This window comes from Myzus persicae, unplaced genomic scaffold (assembly GCF_001856785.1).
Source record: "Myzus persicae strain clone G006 unplaced genomic scaffold, MPER_G0061.0, whole genome shotgun sequence".
NCBI lineage: Eukaryota > Metazoa > Arthropoda > Insecta > Hemiptera > Aphididae > Myzus > Myzus persicae.
Genome location: NW_019100791.1, coordinates 543849 through 567885, shown reverse-complemented (window position 1 = coordinate 567885; position 24037 = coordinate 543849). Strand labels below are relative to the sequence as shown.

The following is a 24037-nucleotide window of genomic DNA, read 5'->3' as shown; positions in this document are numbered from 1 at the left end:
TCAATAAAATTCCAGCACAGAGAAATCGGTTTTTGGGTTTTACCGTGAGGTACATCGTTGTATAGTCCTGTATCTAGGACATTATTTTGAATCGCCTATAATTGAAAGACTTCAAAGTGAGTCTAAACTAAAATATATTAATATTATTGAGATATGCCTAGTGTGTTACTGTAATTTAATATTGAAAAATCTAAAAAATTAAAAATTAAAACTGAAACAAAAAATATCAATACACTCATCGTCTTATTATGAACCAGCATATCATTAGCTTCTAAACGTTAAATAAGGAAGAACTTTACTGCAATTTATGATAAATATTATTTATAACTTCTAAGATTTTTTCCAAGAATATAAAATCGGAAATAAACATTGTTAATAAATAATAATCGTAAGTTGTAACCATTAAATGTAATAAGTTGAAATAAACATTTGTATTTTTAAAACAGAACTATGGAATAGGATGAATATAAATTGGAACTATAATTAATTGTTTTCTTATTAAAAATATAGGCTTAGTCTAACTGGTTCATTAGCCTATGCAATTGATATTAACAAAACAAAATTAATTCTTTTAAAACCAATTATAGACTACATGTCTATATTAAATATTCATATGCCTATTATACTTGTGCATAGTAGGTATGTGCATATTTAATTTAGCATATAAAATCTACGGAATATAGTTATTTGAAAAAGGTATAGGTATAATGTTATCAATAGATTTTTTAAATATATATTTTGATAGTGACATAGGTACCAGGTAAATTTATATTCAGTACCTATTTAATAATTATACAAATCATAAATATAAAAAGTATATCAAATGAAAAATAAAAAATAAAAGGAGATTTAAGTCAGGAGAGGGGGAAGTCACCCATTGAAGGCTCCCCTACAATATAATATGAAATATATACCTATTATGTATCATATTCATTTATAGATTAAATTTCAAATTTTTATTTCAAGACATGAATTGAACCACAGTCCACAATGAAATGAAAACAACAAAAGTAGGTACAAATTAGAAGTGTTACAGAAAATTATTTAAACATTAAAGTTAAAACAGTAAGGTAAATTTGTATTTGTCAATAAAAAAAGTATTTTCACTATATATAATATGATTATTATACTTTATAGGCACCCAAGGGTATTTAGTCAAAAACATCCCGGGAGGGAGGGAATCACGCCCCTTCTACCGATATATCTTTTTTTTTTTTTTGATTTAAGCTTCGGCAACTGAGGCCATTAGCTGTAGGTTGTGTGGTACTGTAGAGTTTTTGGGACTGTAGGGGGGGGGGAACACGTGTGTGTTTTTGTTTTTGGCAGAATTTCTATTGGGCACCCGTAGGTTTCTGCCATGCCCGGTTGGGGGATGGCGGCACTTGTTCTCCGGTCACCGCGACTTGTCCGGAGAAAAATGCCGCCCGGTGGCCGAGGATCGAACCGCGATCGGCTGCGTCGCAGCGGACGCGTCAGACCACTCGGTCACCTCGTCCCCCCGATATATCTTTATATTCTTGTTTAACCGACAGCAGAGCTAAAAGGATCTGTTTGAACAATACTACTCCTCTGCTGCCATCGTTTATAGATGTATAAAATGTATAAATACATACAATATGCAACCTTACGACGTTCACCGATATATCTGACACTAATACACAATACGTTTTTATTATGCACTATCCTTATAAAATTGTACAACTTATTCATGTTAATATTGTTATAAAATAAATATTTTTGAAATAATTTGATTTTTAATACGTCAGGCGCCAACTACCGTGCACGTACACGCATTAAGCACACGTGCTGTTGCTTTAACATTAACACGCATGGATTATCCGACGGTTTACGAGCAATTTATTATCTGTACATGGGAAATTTATATTCGGCAAGAAATAAACCAGTCTATTATTCAATTATCAAATGTATATAGGTATAGTTAAAGATTTATAAGAACAAACTTTTTTTTTTAAAATTAATATTAAATGGGTAATGCAGTTAAATATTTATAATACATACATAATCAATAACCTGAACAATTATCCCTTTTAAACATTTCAATAGTTTAGTGTATATAATGAAATAACATTAATGTCACTTTTTTTTAAAACTATAAAAAACATAGTGCCATAGTGGTCTAAAATCATACAAAACGTTTAAAAAATCCCTCATCGAAAGATTAATATACCTAATATAAATTATAATAAAATATGTATATAGCCTATTAGTCCTGCAAACTATAACTCTATATTTGCTATTGTACTCGAAAGTTAATTTTTCTTTTTCAAATATTTTTGCAATTGTTTGGATATGTTAAATTGTAAAAATTATTTTTTTCAAATTATTGTAATTATTATGTTTATAATCTACCTATACAACTAAACAATACCGTAAATTCAATAATTTGTATACTGATAGTATTTATTTTATCATTTATTTTTGAAAGAAACAAGTTTATTGTTACATCTACTTCCTTTAATAACAGCTTGTGTTGGAAGTAGAGAGTTACATATTATTATAAATTATTAATTATGAATACCTATACCATGCCTTGGTACATGCAGTGTAGATATAAAAGGGAATAGTAAAATTAATAAATTACTTAAAATCAAAATATCGAAAGATTACAATTTACAATGTTTAAGAATTGAATTAAATTCCTTCACAATTGTTCTAAATATGCAATAAATAATACAAGTGTGTCTTTATTAAGTTTAAAAAATATTTTGCTTGAAATGATTGTTTGTTAGAAATTCAAAAATATATCTTTTAATTTTTTGTATAGATTAAAACCGACTTAAATGAGTATTTAATAGATGATAAATAATATAATGTTTATGAATATATTTGTACATAAATTAGTAAGTACACCGTATACCTATTATAGGTGCATTGTTGTACGAATATACGGAAATACCTATAAGCGTAACAAAATCGAATATCTATCTCTTATTCGTTTTTTATTTATATAACTATTAATAAACGCAATGACTAATTATTTGTATAAAAAAAAACAAAAATACTTGTTAGTCCGTTAAATCACTAAATGCTTAATCACGTTAATGACTTCATTGATTAAAGTGATCGAACCTTTTGTAAAAAAAATAAAAACATTTTATGAATGGATTAAAATCCATCGATTGGTTCGGTCAGTGTAATGTGAATTGCAAAATATAGGCGCTGCGATACAGTCTTAAATTACCGTTTAATATTGTTAGTTTTTATGCTGTTGTCGTTTTATAACAATTCACAAATCTTACACGCCCACTGGATTTAAACATGAAATTTCACACGATGGCATGGTAATTTCACGTGAATTAGATGTGCAATAGGATCTGTAGAGGAATTGTTAAAAATTCACTTAATGTGATAAATTCCACAAGTTAGCGGAATTTAGCATATAAAAAAGTAATACTATTCAAACGCTTCAGATACAATATTCAATGTGCCTACCTACGTGATTACATGTATAGGAAATATGTCTTTATTTAAGTCGGTCAAGTACCTTTAAGTTTAGAAGTTCAAGATTCAAAGACAAAATAAATCATCAAATACTAAAATAGTAATGAAACACTGTACGTATATTAATTGTCTAAACAATAACGTATTTATGTATATTTATCGTAATTTTATTAAATTGACATTTTATTAAAAATAGAGAAGAATCAATGGAATTCGAAAAAAAATTCAGAACAACAAATGTCAATTCATCACAAATACGACATACCTGCCTATTAAACTTTAATCATTATATTAACATAATAATATAATAACATACACATAATAACAACAATAATTCGATGACTATGCGCGTATGATGAGAAAATTACTGTGGTTGCATTGAGCCATTTAAATATAATATGCCAAAAATCAAAATACCCGTCAATCATCGATTCATCGTTAGAAAATTACCATTGACCGAAACTAATTTTGTAACGAAGAAGAAGTTCAAGTGTGTCACAGCGATGTTATAACACTAATATTTTATACCAATACTGTGTACTAGGTATTTGTGTAACGAAGAAAATAAAAATAAAACGTCATTAAAATGTAGCATACCTATAATATTTGAGAAAACGTTTTTGCGCGGGTCACGCGAGTACCTAACCTACCTATACTTGCAAATACGATTATATTATTAGACGTATAAACACGGATTTGTCACACCATTATACGGTACCTAACCTACCTATATTTGCAAATATGATTGTATTATTATACAAATAAACACGGATTTGTCACATCATCATACGGTATATATACAGAAATTACTGTGAATATCACATTTCCGGCATGTCCGGCTAGTTTCTATACGTACACACTGACAATGACACTACCTAAATATATACGTACGTTTAGGCTTCGGGTGCCGCCCACATAACTGGGCCACGGCGGCGTGTACTCCGGGGGCAATATTGTTCGTTGGTGTTAACAAGTCGAATGAATAGCTGAATCGGACCTATAACAAGAACAGAGGTGTAATTGAGTACTGGCATTGTAATAATTATTGCAGGTAGGATTTCCAAGATATTGTCCTAGATTATCAGGAGGCGCGAGTCCAATGCTGCGTACATTCGGCCGTACTGGGGCAGTATATGTATTGGGTTCCGAAACCTATCAATACAGCGAAAGTGGTCGTATTATATAGGCACACAAAGAAAGTACGGATAGGTACAGCGGGACATAATATACTATTATTTTATTTTCCGTTCTAATTATCTGAACTGCGATGACACAACTGATTGTACATATAAGTTATAATATTATTATATTATTGTAATAAATATTTAATAACGGTAATTTACTGTTTCTACAGAAGGATAAAAATTCACTTGTTACCGAGCATTACTGTGTGATGGATAAAATAAAATGAACTTATATGACTGTAAATGTTAGGTATAAGAAAAATCATAATATTGGTTGGATCTCAATATTAATCACTTCAGTATCTATCCCGATTTAATAGGCACACTCGTGACGTGAAATTTATAAATAAATAAGCACTTTTTAATAAGTAGTTGTTATCTAATAATTAATCATATTAGTTATTTACATACTCAAAAAAAAATATTGCATCAAACAAAAATAAAAAAATATGTATTATGTTTATTATAATATACAGCTATAGTATAGGTTTTGTACGGGTATATACTATATAATCAATACTGCCTGTTAAATTGATCTACGGAAATGTTTTACCGTAACTATAATTATAGACAATTTAGTAATATTATTTATTTTTAAATAGATAATATTTAATTAGTTAATTATTTTGTTCTAGCAGGAAACGAATAAATCAGCAACACCTAACCAAGGATTAAAACCAACAAAATACCATTATTATCCACACAACCAACACATATATCTTCTACCCGAGTGTGCAGTTCAACAGGTAATATTATTAGAACTTTTTATACTTGATAAAATAATTTTTTTTATTTGTAAGTTAGAATTGTAATGCAATTTAATATTATATTTGAATTTAATTTTTTTAAATGCTTTAGTTTAAATTAGTTTAAAAAAAAAATTATTATTTAGGTAGGGACCTACTTTAATGCGATCTACCGAAATCTGAGATCACCGACTAAATAATTTTGGTGTTGTGTGCTATCAACTGATATCGGTTGTCAGTCGTTTAATGTGTAATGTCTAATTCAATGTCAATATATTCGATAAATTCCTAAATTACATTAAGACAACTTTTTATTAGGTTAGGTTAATTTAAAAAATATAGACGTATAACAAAATTAATGTAACGTAACTTTTTTATAAGACTTGTTAAATAGATTTAAAAATACACAATTGCAATAATACTATAATAGTTTTAATACTGGCAAGTAAAGGTGTTAGACAGTAATATATTTTAAAACATTAAAAATTGAGGATCGCCTAATGGCGGGAAAGCCCATGCAACACTATATCACCTTTATATTTTATTCTACTTCTGTGCACATTTAACAAGTATAATTAATCAAAATGGTCATTTCACGTTATTGTTTAAAAATTAATATTAATTCAAACACCGAAATATGTAGTATCTACGACCCACACCTGTGTTGTCATATATGAGCCAACAAATAATATAACATAGGTACCTAATATTATATTGTATTTTGTGCTGAAAAAAATTCAAACGTTTTTCAACCGCTTGCTGTTGGATTTGTATTTTTAATATTGTTTAATTAATATGGTCAACAAGTTATCAATGAATACGTTTTATTCTACAGGTGTGCAATGCTGTATATGTGAGACTCAACTACACGCAGCCACTATGCGCCTGTCCGTCCAGGTACAAAGAGCCGTGCTCGGCATCCTTGAATGCTGATGACCTACACACTACGGAACTGTCTACGGACCCAACCGGCAAAGTGAGTGAAAATAAATTGCATTATTTCGGGATTGTTCACATACCTACCTAGGTATTAGTCGCGACCATTTAAATTATTAGACTATATAATTATCATCTGCCTATATCGATTGTATTTAGTGGACATCGATGAAATATTAATTTGGCTAGGTACTGGTATAGGAACCTACTACTAACAATTATGCCAGATGGGGAAGAATCAATTCTCTTGCAGTTAGAACAATAAACTATTATCATCATTCATTAGCATTTAGCAATAAATTATATTGTCCTCACATCGGCCCAGTCATTAACTGTGCGTGTGTAAATTGTAAGTACAATAATATGTTTAATATGGATGCAGCGTGTGTATATTTAAAAAAAATTAATAATGAAAACAATTATTATACACAATAGACACAGATACTGCATAGATATTACTTTGTAAACCAAATGATTATAATGAACGATATGCATTGGATTGAATTTATTATTGTTTAAACGTATCCATTTTAGTGTTACCCTTACTTTTAAAACGATTTTGTATAGGTAAGCATGATAATAATATTATAATTTAATATATACATACTATGACATAATGTCATATTTTCATATATTCTATATATAAGCATTTGCGCAAATATGGGAGGGAGACTTAGTTCCCCCCCCCCCAGTTAAAAATCTATTAATTAGTACTGTAATTTTACTTATATTATAGCTATGGGGAGGAGAGCTTGAGTCCCCCCCAAAAAATTTAGCCAATTTGCGCCTATGTTTATAAGTACATTATACCTATGGAAACTAGACAAAAACTTTCAGTTAAAACCTAAAACGAATCTTACATGTTCGCAACATGCGTTAAATTCTCTTACATTCGTAGTTTTAATGTGCAGACTTATTTTTAAATGCACATTATAAGTGTCCTAACATCATCTTGATATAATTTTTTTAATCTTCTATTGAAGTATGAACTATATGTCTACTACTCTATTGGGTGTCTTGATGATCAGATTTCATTGTCATATAACAATAATATATGGTTTATTACTGTTATACTTACCTATAGTTTAAAATATGATAATAAACAAAACAATACACTGCGTCTCCTCAAAATCATATGGCCTATGTGTTCCATTATTTTTTAAAACGTATATTTTACGTACATCGATTGATAGAATCTAAAACATATTTATTAACTGTAGTTAAAAAAATGTATTTATAATATTTATTATTTATGACCTATATATTATATACTACACACATCTCATACGACTTGTAAAATATGCATATCGCAAAGAGGCACAAGGCACAAAAATAAATTATATGATGAGAAGATGAGAACAAAAATAAATAAAATAAAAGAATACTTTTAGCATTTCTATTACAAGCCTATAGTGTACCGTGTATCATGTCAATAATGATGTTATGTAGGTAGTGAAAAAAATGGTTATAACTTTATATTATTTCAATTACATTTGATGTGTTGGCAGGCATGTCATTAAATTTGCTGAGTCTTGACCAACTTATCATCTATACATTTTGAATATATTATAAAAAACAAACAAGCAAATATTATTAAATAATTTGTTCGATTTATAAATAAGAAGATGCGTGGTAAAAAAACAAACCTGAATATTTAATTTTTTTTTAGTGAACGCATATTATGCACATTGAATAACAATAAGTAGGTATATCTTGCCTAGTGCCTACCGTATATTCAAACTGTCAAGACAAAACAAATATTAAAGATATCGTTTTTTTCTTGAACTATTCGCACTATACGGAATCACTGCGTATTTTTCGGAAGTACCATTGTTTGTTTCTGCATACATAATTCAATATTCACATTACACACAATATGTGGCATGTGCATTGCAGTAAAACGGTACTCTTATATTCAGTGTTCATTTAAAACAATGTCAATAACTATTAAAGATAGGTACTTTTTAATTTTTTTTTCATAAGTATTTTTATTTTGAAACTAGTTTTATTATACTATAAATATTCAACGAATTGAAAACTAAACTTAACTTGCAAAACACAAAAAAAAATTGAATATTTTAGTTTATTTTTTTAAAAAAGCTCCAATAAAACTTATATCATTTTTTAAAAAAAAGGTTCATTAGTATAGAGAAAAAGCCAATAGTCTATCAATGCTTTCAAAGTTTCAAAGCTTATAGTTATACCTTCCTACTGTTGTAATGAATACATCGTTGATGTTAACTCTTTATTTCAAGAATATATTTATTTGCAAAGTACAGGTTATTACATTGGTATATAATTGACATTAGACACGGTTAGGTAATAATAGACTTACAGCTTAAAATTATATGTTAATACTATTTCACCTTCTATACCAGGGGTGGCCACAACGAGGCTCGCGAGCCCCATGCGGCTCTTAATTCAATTTCGTGCGGCTCTTGCAAAATACTTATAGTCTAAAATTAATAAATATATAATTTCATAAGAACCGTAAGATAGTGGTTTTTATTGTCGTCGGTTTCGTTATTATTTTAGTCGTTATTAGGTATAGATTGGCACGGCAGCGGCGGTGGGAGCTTTTAATATGTGTAGCCAAAAATAATCACCGTGTGTTTCGACCATTCCAGAGTTCTTTCAATTGATTTAAAATGAAAATGTATCTTCATTTTATAAACATTACTTTACAATGTGGGTCACCTCGAATTAGTTTTATAAATTTGCGGTTCCCAAAGTTAATGTTAGTGGCCACTGGCCACCCTTCGTCTATATGGTCATCGCCTATGATTGGTCAATATAATGCCACTTCTGCAGATAGATTTATTATTGTAATTTGACAAACACTGAAATACATGTTATATTAAACAATGTTATAACGTGTTCTTTTAAGCTAATCTTTGTAGGCAGCCAGGCAAGTATATATATTATATACCTACATATATATATATCCCAAACCTACGTGTTAATAGTTTTTTCTATATTACGAATATAATATTATTACACCAGAAAGATTGTAATATATTTTACCCGTCAAAACCAAATAAATAAATAAATACAGAACACGAAAACTCTTTACCGTTTACACTGGCCACTTACGAACTATATATACCTAATAAAAACATATGTATTCATTCTTATAATATATACTTTAAAAGCAGCAAAATCAGCATTAAAAAACATAGTTCCGCGTAGTATACGACGATATACGCGTGCGCGTAAATACCCGCCGCCACCGCCGCCACCGCCGCTTTGCCATAATATTATACATTATACTGTATAGATATGTGTATGTATTATTATGGCTAGTACACGCATTAGGTACGGTGTTGAAAATGTCGTGAAATCGTGCGATTTTGGTCTCGTGCATGTATAGTGGCGACCGGCGAGGTAAAAAATGAAATAAAAAAATAGGCAAAAAAAAAGCCGCGAGAGTACCGTTTTTTTCTATCGCGCGCCGGGCCACGACCCACTTATTTCGCACACTCCCTCCGCCCCCGCGACCATATTTTGAATTGCTAATGCTCGGGCGAGACCACATGTGGTGCAAACGTTTCCCCGAGTGCCTATATAGGTACAGCCCGCTTTTTTATCGTCGTCTGCCGAACCTAAACGCGAGCCGAGCAGTGCCCATAACCTTAACCCGGTATAATACCATGATATTATTATATTATGTTTATACTATATTATTTAGTCCACTGCTGCAGTATATTAGATATAAATATATATATGCGTGTATTATTATTATTATTATTATTACACAGTCTTTCAGTGGCGATCGAAGGAGTAGAAGACCACTCTAGATATGCTCACCATATATTATATATACATAAACGCGTATATACGCAAACGCTCGGTGCCGCCGCACGGGTCGTCACGAATAGTCGTGTACGCGTTGTTATTATTATTATTTATTTATTTATTTATTATTATTATTATTATTATTATGTGTCCGTGTGCATATATGTGTGTATATGGGTAGGTACATTAAGCGTCGCACCACACTCACACGCCAGCGTTAACCGAGACCATAAATCTTGTTATAATATGTGTTGCCGCCAAAAAGGTGAAAACGGTAACATCCGCTACGCGCGGCGGCGGCATCGCCACCGCCTCGACCCAGACACGTCGGTCGTTATTAACACGACCATTCGACTAGAACTTTTACTCACCCGCAACAAACGGTTACACGCTCAGGTACACGAAATGCCTTTTGTTCACGTGTCTCCGGAAAACATACACACCTATACACGTGCACAATACACTATAGATAGGTACTAGGTAGGTACTGTGTTTTAGTATGGGTAGCCGATTCTAATCTAGCCATGAAAAACCATCGAGAAAACGTATATAAACACGCCGTTTAAATCATATTTGCAGCATACCTCGAGTCTATACTACTGCATGTGAACAAATACGAATCACCCATTGAGATTTTTTTTTCAAAATCCGCCTCTGTTTAGATGTAGTACTCGCTGTAGTAGGAACCCAATATTATTATTAATTGTGTATATTATTTAACCATTTTAGCGATAGGTACAACAACTAATCTATACACGTCATTTAACTACTGTTTAGTTCCTACAAAGGTAGGTTAGGTTAGTACTGTTTGTAATAAATCACGAGTCGACAATCATACACTCGTAACCTATATAAATAAATAATAATACACAAAGTTATACAACAATAATAATTGTAAATAGATACTCATAAGTCTCTATAACATTTGCCATGGATAAAAAAATAAAACAGTTACGGTCATTATTCACTGGTATTGCTTACAGTTGACAAGAATAGTAATAATAACTATAGAAAAGTTTGTACCTACATAATATTTAAAAAAAAAAAAACAGTTTTATTAATCCATTTTTAATGAAATTAGGCATCTGTCTACAAATCTCAAAATCCGTTAATGCTATAAAGTCAATTATTATATTATATTTATACAAATGACTGCAAATTATCTTTCTGTAATTCAAGCATAATTTATTTTGTCATATATCATTGTTGTTTGTTGCCAAGTTACTTTCGTAAATTAATCATATCAAGCCAACAAGAAAAAATGTTAAAACTTGTAACTAATTCAAACATTTGCTACCTTCTATAAAATATATTTTTAATTGATTTAAATCTGTTGAGGTTTGAATATTTTGATGTTAAGTTTAAAATATATATAATACATTTATAGGTAGGTACTAAATAATTTACTATATAAGACACGATTACATTTGCATAATATGCTATAATATTATTAGAATAAATATAAAATGGAGAAAATGAAACAACTAAAGATACATCACAATGCTTTTTAACAACAATGTCTGCAAACATTTATTTTAATTTTGCCACCCATTCGATATGTAATATAAATTGTAATTAGAATTTAAACTTATAGGTAGATACGCATTAACAAGTTCACTTACCAACAGGTAATTTAAATTCCAACAATCTGATAACCATCGTGGTTGTGGTAGAACATAACTAATCATTATATACATTTGACGTCATCTTAAATACATTTTTACACTTGATTAAAATGTAGAGTAAAGTAGTTCGGTACAAAGAAATCAACTTAATACAATCCTGTTATAACACATTTAATACTACAAATATATTTTATGGAATAGGAAAAACTTTAAGATATTCCTATACATTGTTATATTTTGCTATAAGTAACAATCCTGTACGAAGGACTTCTATAATCATCATTACGAAATAGTACATAGATATCTCCATTACTAACTTAATTTTTAACTCAATATTTGGTTTTTAATTTTCAAAGATTTATACGTTTAATAATTTTTTCAAATATTTAGATAGGTAACAATAATAATAATAATTGATAAACGCATTTAAACTTCGTACACAAATAGAAATAATCATAATATGTCTGTTTTTAAATTGCATACATGACAAATTCCTTAAAACTAAACAAATGGGTATTAGTGTAAAATACTCCTTCAGCTGAAAATAGTTTGGTCAGCGGTGAGAGAACCGTGACAAATTCAATTTAAAAATCGAACATAAAATAATCGTTTACCATGATTGTGGTAATTTAAATAATATTTCATAACTGGGCTCAATAATATTATTCACAGATCCTAATTCGACAACGAAAAAAATATATCGTTGTAGTATTATAATAAGTACCTACCAGCTATAGACAAGCCATACGAAACTTTGTTTTTTCACATTTATTGTACCTATACTTAAAAAAAAAATCAATGCACGTTAGTAATATTGATGATTATGTATGCCGTTTATCAGTGTAGTAATTTGAATATAATCTCTATATTAACATCACAAATACATTTTTTCATATTATACCTTATTTTCTGGTAGTTAAGTTCATTCATACATGTCGAATAAAAATGAAAAAAAATAATAAAAACCCCAATGTAGGTTTTTATTTTTTTCACAAAATTATCTATGCGGATTATAACATTATACGTTAAAAACAAAAACATGTCATAGCAGTATTTTAATATAGTATACAGTTTAAACTGTAGTGCCGTCTCGAAAACGAATCATTAATATTTTTACGCGAAATGATATTTGTTAGAACATTGGAAGTTGAGTAATGATAGTCACAAAACCTAAAACGCTTTTAAGCCAAATAAAAAAAAAGCAACAGAAAAAACAACATAGATTATTGGCGTTCATTACATTTTGGTTAGGTTAACCTACCTACTCCAGATTTTCGACATGTTTCTAGAATGAATAAAAAATAAAAACAACAAATATACGCACCACACCATGTTGAGCCTCGCGCAATTTCACACACTGCTTCCGAATACTATTAAACCTATAATTATTTTAAAAAATTGATCATCACATATTGTAATAGGCAATAGCATACTATTCATAATGTATAGTAAATTTAAATGCATCAGACCTAAGCCTGATATGGTTGAGCTGTTTTGAATTCGGAACGCAGCAACAAATCATAAATTTATTGATGTTGATTTTACAATGATACATTTTTTTTTTCATCAAACGTAGTTAGTATTTGCATTTTCTATACTTAATATTGTTCAGCCATTATTATAGATATTTAAAGTTTTCTTTAGTTTTTTAATTTTTTTTTTTTTTAATGGCAATACATAAATGTACATAAACATTTAGAACAAAAAAATTGAAAATTAAATAAAGTTCATTATACGTTTTTACTATATGTATCTAAATTCTGTATAATATCCTAACTTAAAATAATAAAACGCCAAGGGGAGGTTCGTAGTACCTAAAGATAGTAGATAGGTACTAATAAAAAAAAATTACGGTGTAACTTTTTTACCTGTAATATATCGTTGTTTGATGTGGTTCTTGATAGGTATTATATATAGGTTTCATACTTTCATCCTTTTAATATGGTAGTGTATAGGTACTTTATTCAATGATTCAAAACGAAAAAGTTTATTTTGTTCGAATGGCGCAGACTAGGACGGTTAGGTTATTCACGAATTAATAATAGGTAGGTACTTACTCAAAATCGTATGGACACGAATAGAATTACCTACATTTATCCATGATATAATTTATTATTGCTTATTTATTAATCGTTCATTGATCGATGTCATAAATATTAAATACACGTACCTACACAACGAATTATGTACAAAGTCATGTAACATTTTTTCAGGAACGTAAACCCTTAACCATAACCATTATAATGTATAACTATCTTATGTCGTACAACCTGCTACTATAGTCAGTTTTCCCGTAGACGCCTCCGGAAAGCAGGTATTCGTCGTGTTTTCAAAAATATGGTCGGTTAACGTAATATTGTACAATGTACAGGCACGAGGCATGCTCTTTGAATTTTGATATTTGATGGTATGCAGTATGTGCAAGTCGGTTACGAAAATCGCTGCGATATTTTTGTAATTAGCCTTCATCCAATATTTGCAATCGACTAAGTGTGTAAATATATAATATCAAGCCACATGCCGATACGTAGGTATATAATTTTTATAAGATCGATAATAATGTATTGGTACATATTTTGTTCCCACTGCAGTACAATATATAGGTGTCACTGGTCTCGCCCGTTGGCTTATACCGTTTCAGACACGTTACCCATCATACCCCTACGGCCTACGGCCCTAAATATGATATTATTCTGGATAGATAGTAAAATGATTATAATACACATAGTACCTACCTAACTGTCGTACGGCCTCAAACCATATGCATTTTTTTCGTATGCAACAATACAATAGTAACAGACGTAAGTATAGTACGATGTTCCAATATAAATGCATAATTACTAGGGTTCGGAACTTTTTGCATTTGCATGTTGTTTAATAATGTCTGCAGAATAGTCTTACTGAGATTTAAATTTGTTTAAAGTCGTGAGGGGTTGACGAACAAAAATTTTAATTGCATATTCTCGCTCATATTTCGCCGTTTTCCGAGCAAAATTTGACAAACTTTGGTAATTTAATTGTTATTCGTAGCATATTTACGCAGTTTTCGTTTTATTTTAAGTAAATTTATTTTGAAGGTTAACATTATTTTTTTTTACTTTCATGCGTCGGTCAATATACTGAAACATAGAATGAGTCGGGACAGGGTAACTACGAAAATAGGTACCTAATTGTTCTTGTGTATACTATCGGTTATCGACTTATCGTTTATAGCGTTATTGTTGTCAACAAAATGCTAATAAAAAAAATTGTGTAAATTAAAATGAATAAATCAAATTTTTCAATTGCCATTAAAAAATATTATCCAGTTGCATATTTTCGCGCATATTTCGATTATTTTAAGTGCATATTTCTTATAAATTGTGTGCAATAAGCCCCGAATCCTAATAATTACTAATTACGTGATATATAGGAACATTATTAATACTTACATGGTTTAGGTAGTATCGTAGAAATATGTACGCTTTGATGTCCCATGCTCATACTCCATCTATTCCATCTATAGAAATTGTTCAAGGGACGGCACTGAGTGTGTATACTCAAGTGGTCCTGCAAAAATATGCTGGGCGGGGACCGAGAGGTAAACTTTATTCAAACAATTTTTTTTTAAAGTCATTTTTAGCCGATTTTTACTGTGGGGGAAAGTACGGTTGGTTCGGAACACGTGTATGTGTGCAGGCTAGGATTCGTCACTAAGAACCCGAGTGGTCACGCATCCGGGAACTATAGTGACACACTGACACCGTGCCACTATTTTATGATGATATATCATCAGTGTCAATATCTATTGAACCATATAGTAATAAACACTATAATATATTCACTGTAATAATATATTCAACATTATGTGTTATTTTACGCGTAGATCCTCACGCTGGTCAAGACGTGCGAACCAGTGGCTGAAATGAGGACGTGCCGTTCGCCGAGGGACTGGTCGCTGTTGGCCCTGCAAAACGTCCGCACCGGCAAGTCGCATTACCTGGTCATCTGCAGGTGTCCGCACACCAATCTGCTGGGTATGATATTATTTATGATAATAGATTAATTAATAGATATATTGACCATTGTGATTTTGCACAGTCGTGTGGGTTCAATAAAGCAAATTTCGTATACGAAAAAAAAAGAAACAATATATTATAAAAGGTCCTGTACAGCAGGCGTTCTGGTCCTTTTTATATCGCGTACCACTGCCTACACAGTTTGAACATTTTCATGTACCATTTGACCAAATCACAAAATGTATACGTTATTTCACATGTATGAAATTTTATTTTATGAGAAGCTACAAAATTATAACAATATTATTAAGCATTTAATGCACAAAAAAAATAATTAAATATTTGATATTTTAATGTAGACTGTGAGCCATCCCTTTTTTTATAAAAAGTCATTTTCTTCGTGTACCACTTGTGAACTTTAAAAGTACCACTAGTGGAATGCGTACCACAGGTTAAGAAACACTGCTCTACAGGGAAATTCACTAAAAATATGCTCACCCACATTTATTTTTTAAGTAATACATTTATTTACATTCTGATTTTTAGAGTTTATAATAATACCCATACTGCTATAATACAACTACCATGTTCTCATATATTTGGATTTTTTATAAAACTTTTAAGGAGTGTCCTGTGATTATACCAACCCTTTTTTTATAAGGTCAATGATCATATTTTGAAAATGTAATGTTAGTACCTATAGGTAGGTAGCAAATTTATATCAATCCATCTCCATCGACATTTTATAATTTTTAAAAATTATTGAGTTACAGAATGGGTATAATAAATACTAGATTCAATATCACAATAGATTTTATGTTTTTAAGGGCTACCTATTATACTATTATATTATATACATACACTTTAAAAACTCAGAAACTACCAGTTCGAATTTTGATTCAGATGCATCACGATTTAAAAAATAATAATTGAATTACAATTTACACTATAATCATGGTTTTTATTTGGAAAAAAAAAGTTTGTTCCAGTTACCGCAGGATGACACTTCTTGAATTGTATAAAAAATCGATATTATCGAAAATATGGCTTATAGTTAATATACGTACCTACTTGCTTAGAAATTCGATAAATCAGAAATCGGTAAAATCCATTATCGAACGAAAATATGGCCACGCTTGTCAAGTCACAAAGCACAAACGAATTTCATTAGAATGCGAAACGTTTTTTTCTCATATTAAATATGTTTAATACACCGCAAGCGCGTATGATGTCCATTGTGAAATTCCAAAAAAACTCTTTGGATCATGTTCTCTTATCTGTACAAGTGTACATTTTCTAACTGGAAACGTTTCTGAATCGAAAGCTCTAAACGCACATACACCTATATAATTCGGGATTCCAACAATAGTAGGGCGCGTTAACTGATCCGTTTGCGCTGTGCAGTTTCATTTTTTCTTCATATTACCCGAGGCTTTTATAGGCTATTAAAGTCTATATAGTATTATTTATGTACTCTTTATACAAGGAACTTACCTATATCATTACGACATTGTTCACGATTTGTATAATATGCTTACTCACGTCAAGTCGTCTTTTCGTACAGAGGGCCCGATGAGTCACGACCAGCCGACGTACGCCAGCGTCCCCGGAATCAGAGTGTACGGCATGATGTGCGTGACCAAGAACGGTGGAGGAGCCGGTCACCAGACCACTTTGGCGCCACCGCTCCATTCCAGTCCAGCGCCGATAACCAAGCGGCGGGCAAGGCCCCTGAGGACCCCCCGATCGTTGGAAGCCTACTACAGGAGGTCTTCGGAAAGTAAGTCAACCACTCGACCCGAGTTCGACAGTGTATCTACGCTTAGAGCTTGCTTCGCTACCTCACTATATTAGTGATATTACTAAGATTTTGTGTGTAAAGTACACTTGGGCGAACAACTCCATTCCCTACCGTTCACCGATGTCAACAATTCGAGATACCCCAAGTTTGATGAGTAATTCCTCGTTACTTTTTAGTTTTTTATTCGAGCCCCTTAATTAGTATAGGGTAGGCACCGTATCAACAGGTTTAATCCTCCACTGACCCATTTGCTACGACCCATCTCTATTTTCATTTTTTAAGAGTACACATTTTTATAAGACTTACCTAAGCATCATAATATCATGTTCTTACAACAGGAGAATAAAAATTAGTATTTATAATAATGACTTGAAGTGTCAAATTAGCCGTCCTCGACAACTCTTATAGTATGATGTGCTCATAAGTTGTTAATGTTTTACAGGCCAATCGTCGCCACCATTTCCTTGGCGCAGAGCCATGCAGTTTATCAAATCCGTGCAAGCAGAAGAGTCGCTGAAAAGTAAACAGTCTTAGACCATTCGTCATAAATACTGAAAACGGTTGAATAAAATTAAAATTCGATTAGCAAATACATTATATTTATTATTAAACAATACTAAAATAATAAAATGTAATGAAGCCGCTCAACATTTTTCTTTTACCTAATAATGATTTAATACTTACTTTTTTTTTAAATAGAAATAGTTAATATACAACACACAAAAATACAATAATATGAACGAAATTCTTTTTTTGTAATGTAAAACAAGGTGCTTTGTGCGTTTTAAATGTTCTATAATATTGTACATAGCACACCGGCTACAATTAATTTTATTTATTTATTTATTTTTATTCATTAGATTATTATTTATGTAAATTCATGAAAATTCATGAAAATATAATATTATTTATTTAGGTATATTTAATTTTTTTTTAATAAATACAATACAAAATTTTACTTTTTCACTTTTTTTTTAAATATATTAGTAATATTATTACAAAAACGAAAAATAATTCACAGGAACATCTCCAAGTTTTGTTTTAACTTGTGATATGTCCCAACATAATTCATGGGGCAAACAATTTTACACAAGCCTAGAAAATAGGACATGTAATATATAATTCTCTGCAGATAGATGGATGCCTAACTGCAGCACTGTCGTCAAGACACTCACAGGAATTACTTTTAAAAGTAAAGTTAAAATATGTTTATGCATTTACTTTAAAACCAGAAGTATGATTGAATGGTTATTAAATACATACAATTCTAAGGACATATCTTCTTGAATAAAATATCATTTCTTAGATTTCTTAAGCTTTTTAGTCTTCTTATTTTTACTTTTTTTCTTACGTTTATGTTTAGAACTGTTTTCTATTGTTTTCTCTGAACTTTTATTAATACTTCTACTTCGACTCTTACTCTCTGAATGACTTTTGTGGGATTTTTTAGGACTCTTACTTTTTGATGGACTTCTACTTCTTGAATTGCTTATTCTTGTACGACTCTTACTTCTTGACCTACTATAATATTTATTTCGACTTCGACTTCGGCTATGACTATAACTTCTGGAGCTTCTACTGGAAAATGATCGCTTTCGTTTTCGACTTCGACTTCGACTACGGCTACGACTCCGACTCCTGTCATTCTCTGTTTTTTTGTTAAGTTTTTGAATGTACTTGTGATACTTGTGTCCGTAATTAATCAACTGCATTGGATCAAACATGGGTGGCATTAGGTATGGTCCTCGACCTATATATTGATGTGTGCCGCCGCGATTACCTCTCCAATGTCCTCGGCCTCGGCCACGATTGTTTTGGTCATTGTTATAACTGCGATTTTCAGGATCATTATTATTTGTAGAACCTGAAAAAAAAAATTAAGTAATAAAGTGCATTTAATAATTATAAAATAATAAAATAATAAATATTACATAAAGTATATTCTGATAATATGTTATGTAAATTGCAATGAACAAAAAAATACAATTTACAACAAAATATCAAAAATTGATAGATCGAAATTCATTAATTTACCGGTGAAAATCCAATATCATAAAATGTTTTAATTCAATTGCTCATAGAAAATTAATGTTACTTTTCGGTCTAACTTTATATTTTTGCTAGAAGATAAAACATTTTGTGGGTAATCTTTCAATAAAATTTCTTATGTTAGCCATGGAAAGAAAAATTTGTACCATTTTCTAACTGAAAAATAATTTTAAAATGTTCGAGTTTTTTATGAATTTTTCATTGATTGCCTATAAAAAGTAATCATGACTATATCTTTAATATTTTTGAACTTATTATATTTTTTAAATGTTACCATAGATAAAAAATGCTGTTTTAAAGAATTTGTGAACATTTCATGTGTCTACTGTATTTAGTTAGTTTTTAAGTTACACCAAAAAAATTAAAAATTGACTTTTTCTGAAATTAGTTTTATGTGAAAATTACAAGAAAAAAAATATATTTTGTTTTTCAAGATGCTTTAAAAAATTACGAGGAATTTTCAATTTTGACCTCTTAAAAAGTACCAAGTACTATAGGCTTTAGCGTTGTATTTTCCTATGTTATATTTGCGGAGTGGGGTTAAGTTACTTTTAAAGAGTAATCAATTTACTTTACTCGTAACTCAAATAAAATCTTAATGAAATAATTAAGTACAATGCAAGTTAATATGTTAGTCCAAAAACATTGAAAACTGAATTGTGTGAAAAAGGTAAATTTGAAAGAATATACTCATTATAAATATTTGTATACAATCAAGCCACAATATAATTGAAGGGAGGAAAAAACTTTGATATAAGTACTATTTGAGATATCTAACTCAAATTTAACCCTAACCTCAAAGGGGGAGAAGTTTTCAAGAGTTTTTAAGTGTTTTGAGTTATTGTGACTAGCTGTAGTTAATTTTATTTCTCAATCACAAATAATTTCTATTGCTCATAACATCCTATACTCCGTTTCAAAAGAGAATATACCAGTTCTGCAAGATTTGTTTGCCCTTTTACCGGGCAAAACTACCTATATCGTTATATGGAAGGTGCACGTCGCAAGATGTAAACCGGTCGCTGCCTAGTAGATTCACTTTTTGAAAGGAATAAACTTGCAAAAAATTATAATGAAATATTGCAAAGCGTTACAAAAAAGTAATTCTGTTACAGTAATGAGGTACTTTTATTGCATTTCTGACACTGTACATTAATGGACTATCAAGAAAAATGCAACCTGACATAAATATAACATGTAAAACCAAAATATTAACTTCTCAGTTCATAAACTTATAATTATAAAATTTACTTTTTAATATTTTATGCTGAAATGGTTTCCATTTTTCAATCATTCTTTGTCTGAAAGTAGACTCAATATCTCTACATTGAACATTCTAAAAATAATTAAAATTCTTGTTAATAATTTACCAAGAATATTATATTTCATAACTTACATTTGTATTGCTATTATTTTTTTCAAATTTTTCTTCCTCATTACTTTTAGAATTCATATTTGACTAAAATGCAAAATTAGTTTATAAATTAACTAACAAAAAAATATTATTAAAAAGATTTTAAATATACCTTAATTCGTGTAAACAATTCTCCCAGTAGATGTATAGCTTCTAGTTTTCTTTGTGTTTTTAACAGAAGTCTCTCTTCTGTTGCTATTTTTTGGTTCATTACATCTGCTTCTCGTTCAGCTAAACGCTTAATACGTTTTTCTTTGCGCTTTTCTTCTCGTAATTTACGCCTTTCATTTTTTTTTTCCAGTTCAAACATTTTTTTTTTACTAAAAGGAATGTTAAAAAAAAATGTATATAGTTATTATTAAGTCTTATCAAATTATACATTTAGTTAGGTATTACTATCTTACTTTTCTTCTTCTCGTTTTTTTAATTCCTTTGCTTTTTCTAATCTTTCTGTTTCTTCGATTACTTTTTTCCTCATAAGGAAACGATCACGGCGTTCATGTCTTTTAGTAATCGCACTTAATGTCATGTGTTTTGTTTTATCAAAGTCAACTTTGATATTAGCTGTTAGTGCTTTTGTATCCGTAATTAAAGCCAATCTATTACCTCGTAATGCATCCATCGCTTTAGCAAAAGCTGAATAGTCTCTGAATTGTATGTACGCGTCACAGATTCCAACTCCATGAATAACTCTTGATGGATCAGCAGCTGGCAAATCAACACGGGCTACTTCACCGAATCCATTGAATATTTTTTTTAGAATATTTTCACTTGGATGTTTTTCTCCAGGTTCAGTTAACCATTCCAAAGGTAAATTTTCAATGTGTAAAGTATCAGGACGCTCACCTGGTTTTAGTTCATTCATATCTTTATTATCACGAAAATATGAATCCCAATTATGACGAGTAGGAAAATTTGGTTTAGATTCAATAGCACGTACAGTCAAAAGATGAGAAAATCCAGGAAATTTTATTCGTCTATCACACAAACGGGATAATACTGTTGACAATCGAGAACGGTCTGCTAATTCTGCATCGAACCTAAAATCAAATCAACAATAGGTATTTGATACATAAATATGGTCTTTGAAGATACCTACATTGAAAATATTTACTAACCTTATTAATTCCGAAGATGTTTTTGCTACACAAAGATGAGAAAACTTGTCTGGATCTATCCATTCTTTTAAGCGCTCCATGATTTGCCAATTGGAAATTGTTGTCTTGGTTTTTCCATCCAATTGAACAGTGATCATAATCCGTGCAAAAGGTTTCAGAAATAAATTTAGACGAGGACATAATGGAATTGCGTCTGATTGATCTACTAATGTTTCAAATATAGCCTGCAATATAATATCCTTGGGATGTATGAAATACTTGATAAATAAGTGAATTAGGTGGTCGGTGTATGAAAATATAAATGTATTCTAGCAACTTAATAATTTCAATTTAAGAACACTGTTCACCAATATTTATTGAAACTGTTTAGGTGATCAGATAAACAATGTAATAAAAAAGACTTAAAATTAAATTAGTATAATAATTACCAAAGTTTTTTTTAAACATCATTAACAATATTTATCATGATAACATTTTATATATTTCAGACCAGCCACCAAAAAATCACTTCCAATTTAAAATAACACTTAAAGAAACAAAAATATCATACAAAATATTATAAACGCAAAGATTTATCAATAGGTACTGAGTTCAGAGTTTCAAAATGTATTTTAGCTATCAGTATTATTATTTATTTATATTAATATTAGCAGCATATCTATTAATATGAATAATGGTATGGTATAGTATATTTACAATCAATAGATATTAAGATGGATTATACTAACCAAAAGAAATTAATTAATAATTTTAAAAAAATTGTACTGAATTTACATATTATGATCAACAAATATAAACATTATTTCTTCAACCTATTTAAACTGGTTTTAATGTACAAATTCTAATATTGCCCAACTAGACACAATGTCAGAACAAGATATGACATTATGTAAATTCCCACAAACACCGTTAGCACAAATAATTACAGCAAAATATTTATTTCAGATATCTATTAGCATCAGAAGCCTCTTAGGCTTATCAGTCCCATCAATGTTTGCAATTTAAAGTTAGGACTGTTAAATAATTATATTGTATTACATTGTTATAGTTAAAAATGTAATTAACCTGTTTTGAGTTCATTTTAATGACTAATACACTGCCAAATTAGGTAGTCGACATTCTGGTCCTAGCATAAGCAAGACTTACAATTATAATACACACATTTCCTCATAGATTTCTTACTCTTTAATGATCATTGATTATAAAAATAGACATAAACACTGATACGTAAAAAACGAAAATAAATGAGAACTGGAATTAAGCAAACGGTTAAATAAAAAATAGTACTGTTTGTGAGAAGTGTGGTGTGTAAACAGGTAAATAAACTTACAATTTACATGTACCTAGTCAATAATCGAAAATATTATATACAATAGTATTTGGCGTTGCCAATTGGAACTATTATTATTAAAAAAAATTAAGAAAATATAATTTAAGATTTTTTATTATTTAATCAAAGACCAAAGTATTTACCGTGATAAGTTATCACCTATCAATGCCACCAACATAATATGCTTCACGATACTATAATTATTTTAGATGCAAGCGTCGCTAAAATATGCACTGGTACGTCTCGTTTTCGTTCTGCGCATGTATGCTACGTCGATACGTCACTCTGTCCACATTATCCGAGAATGCGCGCCAAAATTAAATTTATTGATGTTAATAGGCATTACTGTATTAGTAGGTTTACACGACTGTCAAATAATAATTTTTGTTCTACGACAATCGTCTCATAATTATTACAACTTTATAAATATGCATTTATAATTCATTTATTATATTAATCGACTATGCATTTTAAATATAATGCATATATACGGTTTGCGTACAAATCGTCATCTAATTTTGTATAATATGTGAGTGGGCCATGAAAATAATTTGTTTCTATGAGAGTGTCTCTGAAAGT

The 24037-nt window shown here is 30.1% G+C and overlaps 2 protein-coding genes across 5 annotated transcripts in view; one reads left to right on the top strand and one right to left on the bottom strand.

Annotated features, from left to right (window-relative positions):
• LOC111043023 overlaps positions 1-18209 on the top strand; it is a 37211-nt gene extending 19002 nt beyond the window's left edge. Inside the window, exons 3-7 of one of the 2 annotated variants that reach the window (XM_022327800.1) lie at positions 5282-5392; positions 6228-6368; positions 15614-15764; positions 17311-17526; positions 17990-18209. In XM_022327800.1, the coding sequence (XP_022183492.1) occupies positions 5282-5392; positions 6228-6368; positions 15614-15764; positions 17311-17526; positions 17990-18081 (711 nt within the window). In that variant the 3' untranslated portion in view covers positions 18082-18209. The remainder of the gene's footprint in view (positions 1-5281; positions 5393-6227; positions 6369-15613; positions 15765-17310; positions 17527-17989) is intronic. The other variant, XM_022327801.1, reaches the window with a different exon arrangement.
• Positions 18210-18479: 270 nt separating this feature from the next.
• LOC111043014 (A-kinase anchor protein 17A) lies at positions 18480-23565 on the bottom strand. 3 transcript variants are annotated; one of them, XM_022327786.1, is made up of 7 exons: positions 23194-23565; positions 22129-22352; positions 21415-22050; positions 21123-21330; positions 20993-21055; positions 20848-20932; positions 18480-19411 (listed from the first exon to the last, which is right to left on the bottom strand). In XM_022327786.1, exons 1-7 carry the CDS (start codon positions 23206-23208, stop codon positions 18843-18845), a joined length of 1800 nt encoding a protein of 599 aa, XP_022183478.1. In that variant the 5' UTR covers positions 23209-23565; the 3' UTR covers positions 18480-18842. The 3 variants fall into 3 exon arrangements, with proteins under 3 accessions (XP_022183478.1, XP_022183479.1, XP_022183480.1); XM_022327787.1 differs by having other exon boundaries at positions 23275-23565; XM_022327788.1 differs by having other exon boundaries at positions 23459-23542.
• Positions 23566-24037: the final 472 nt, after the last annotated feature.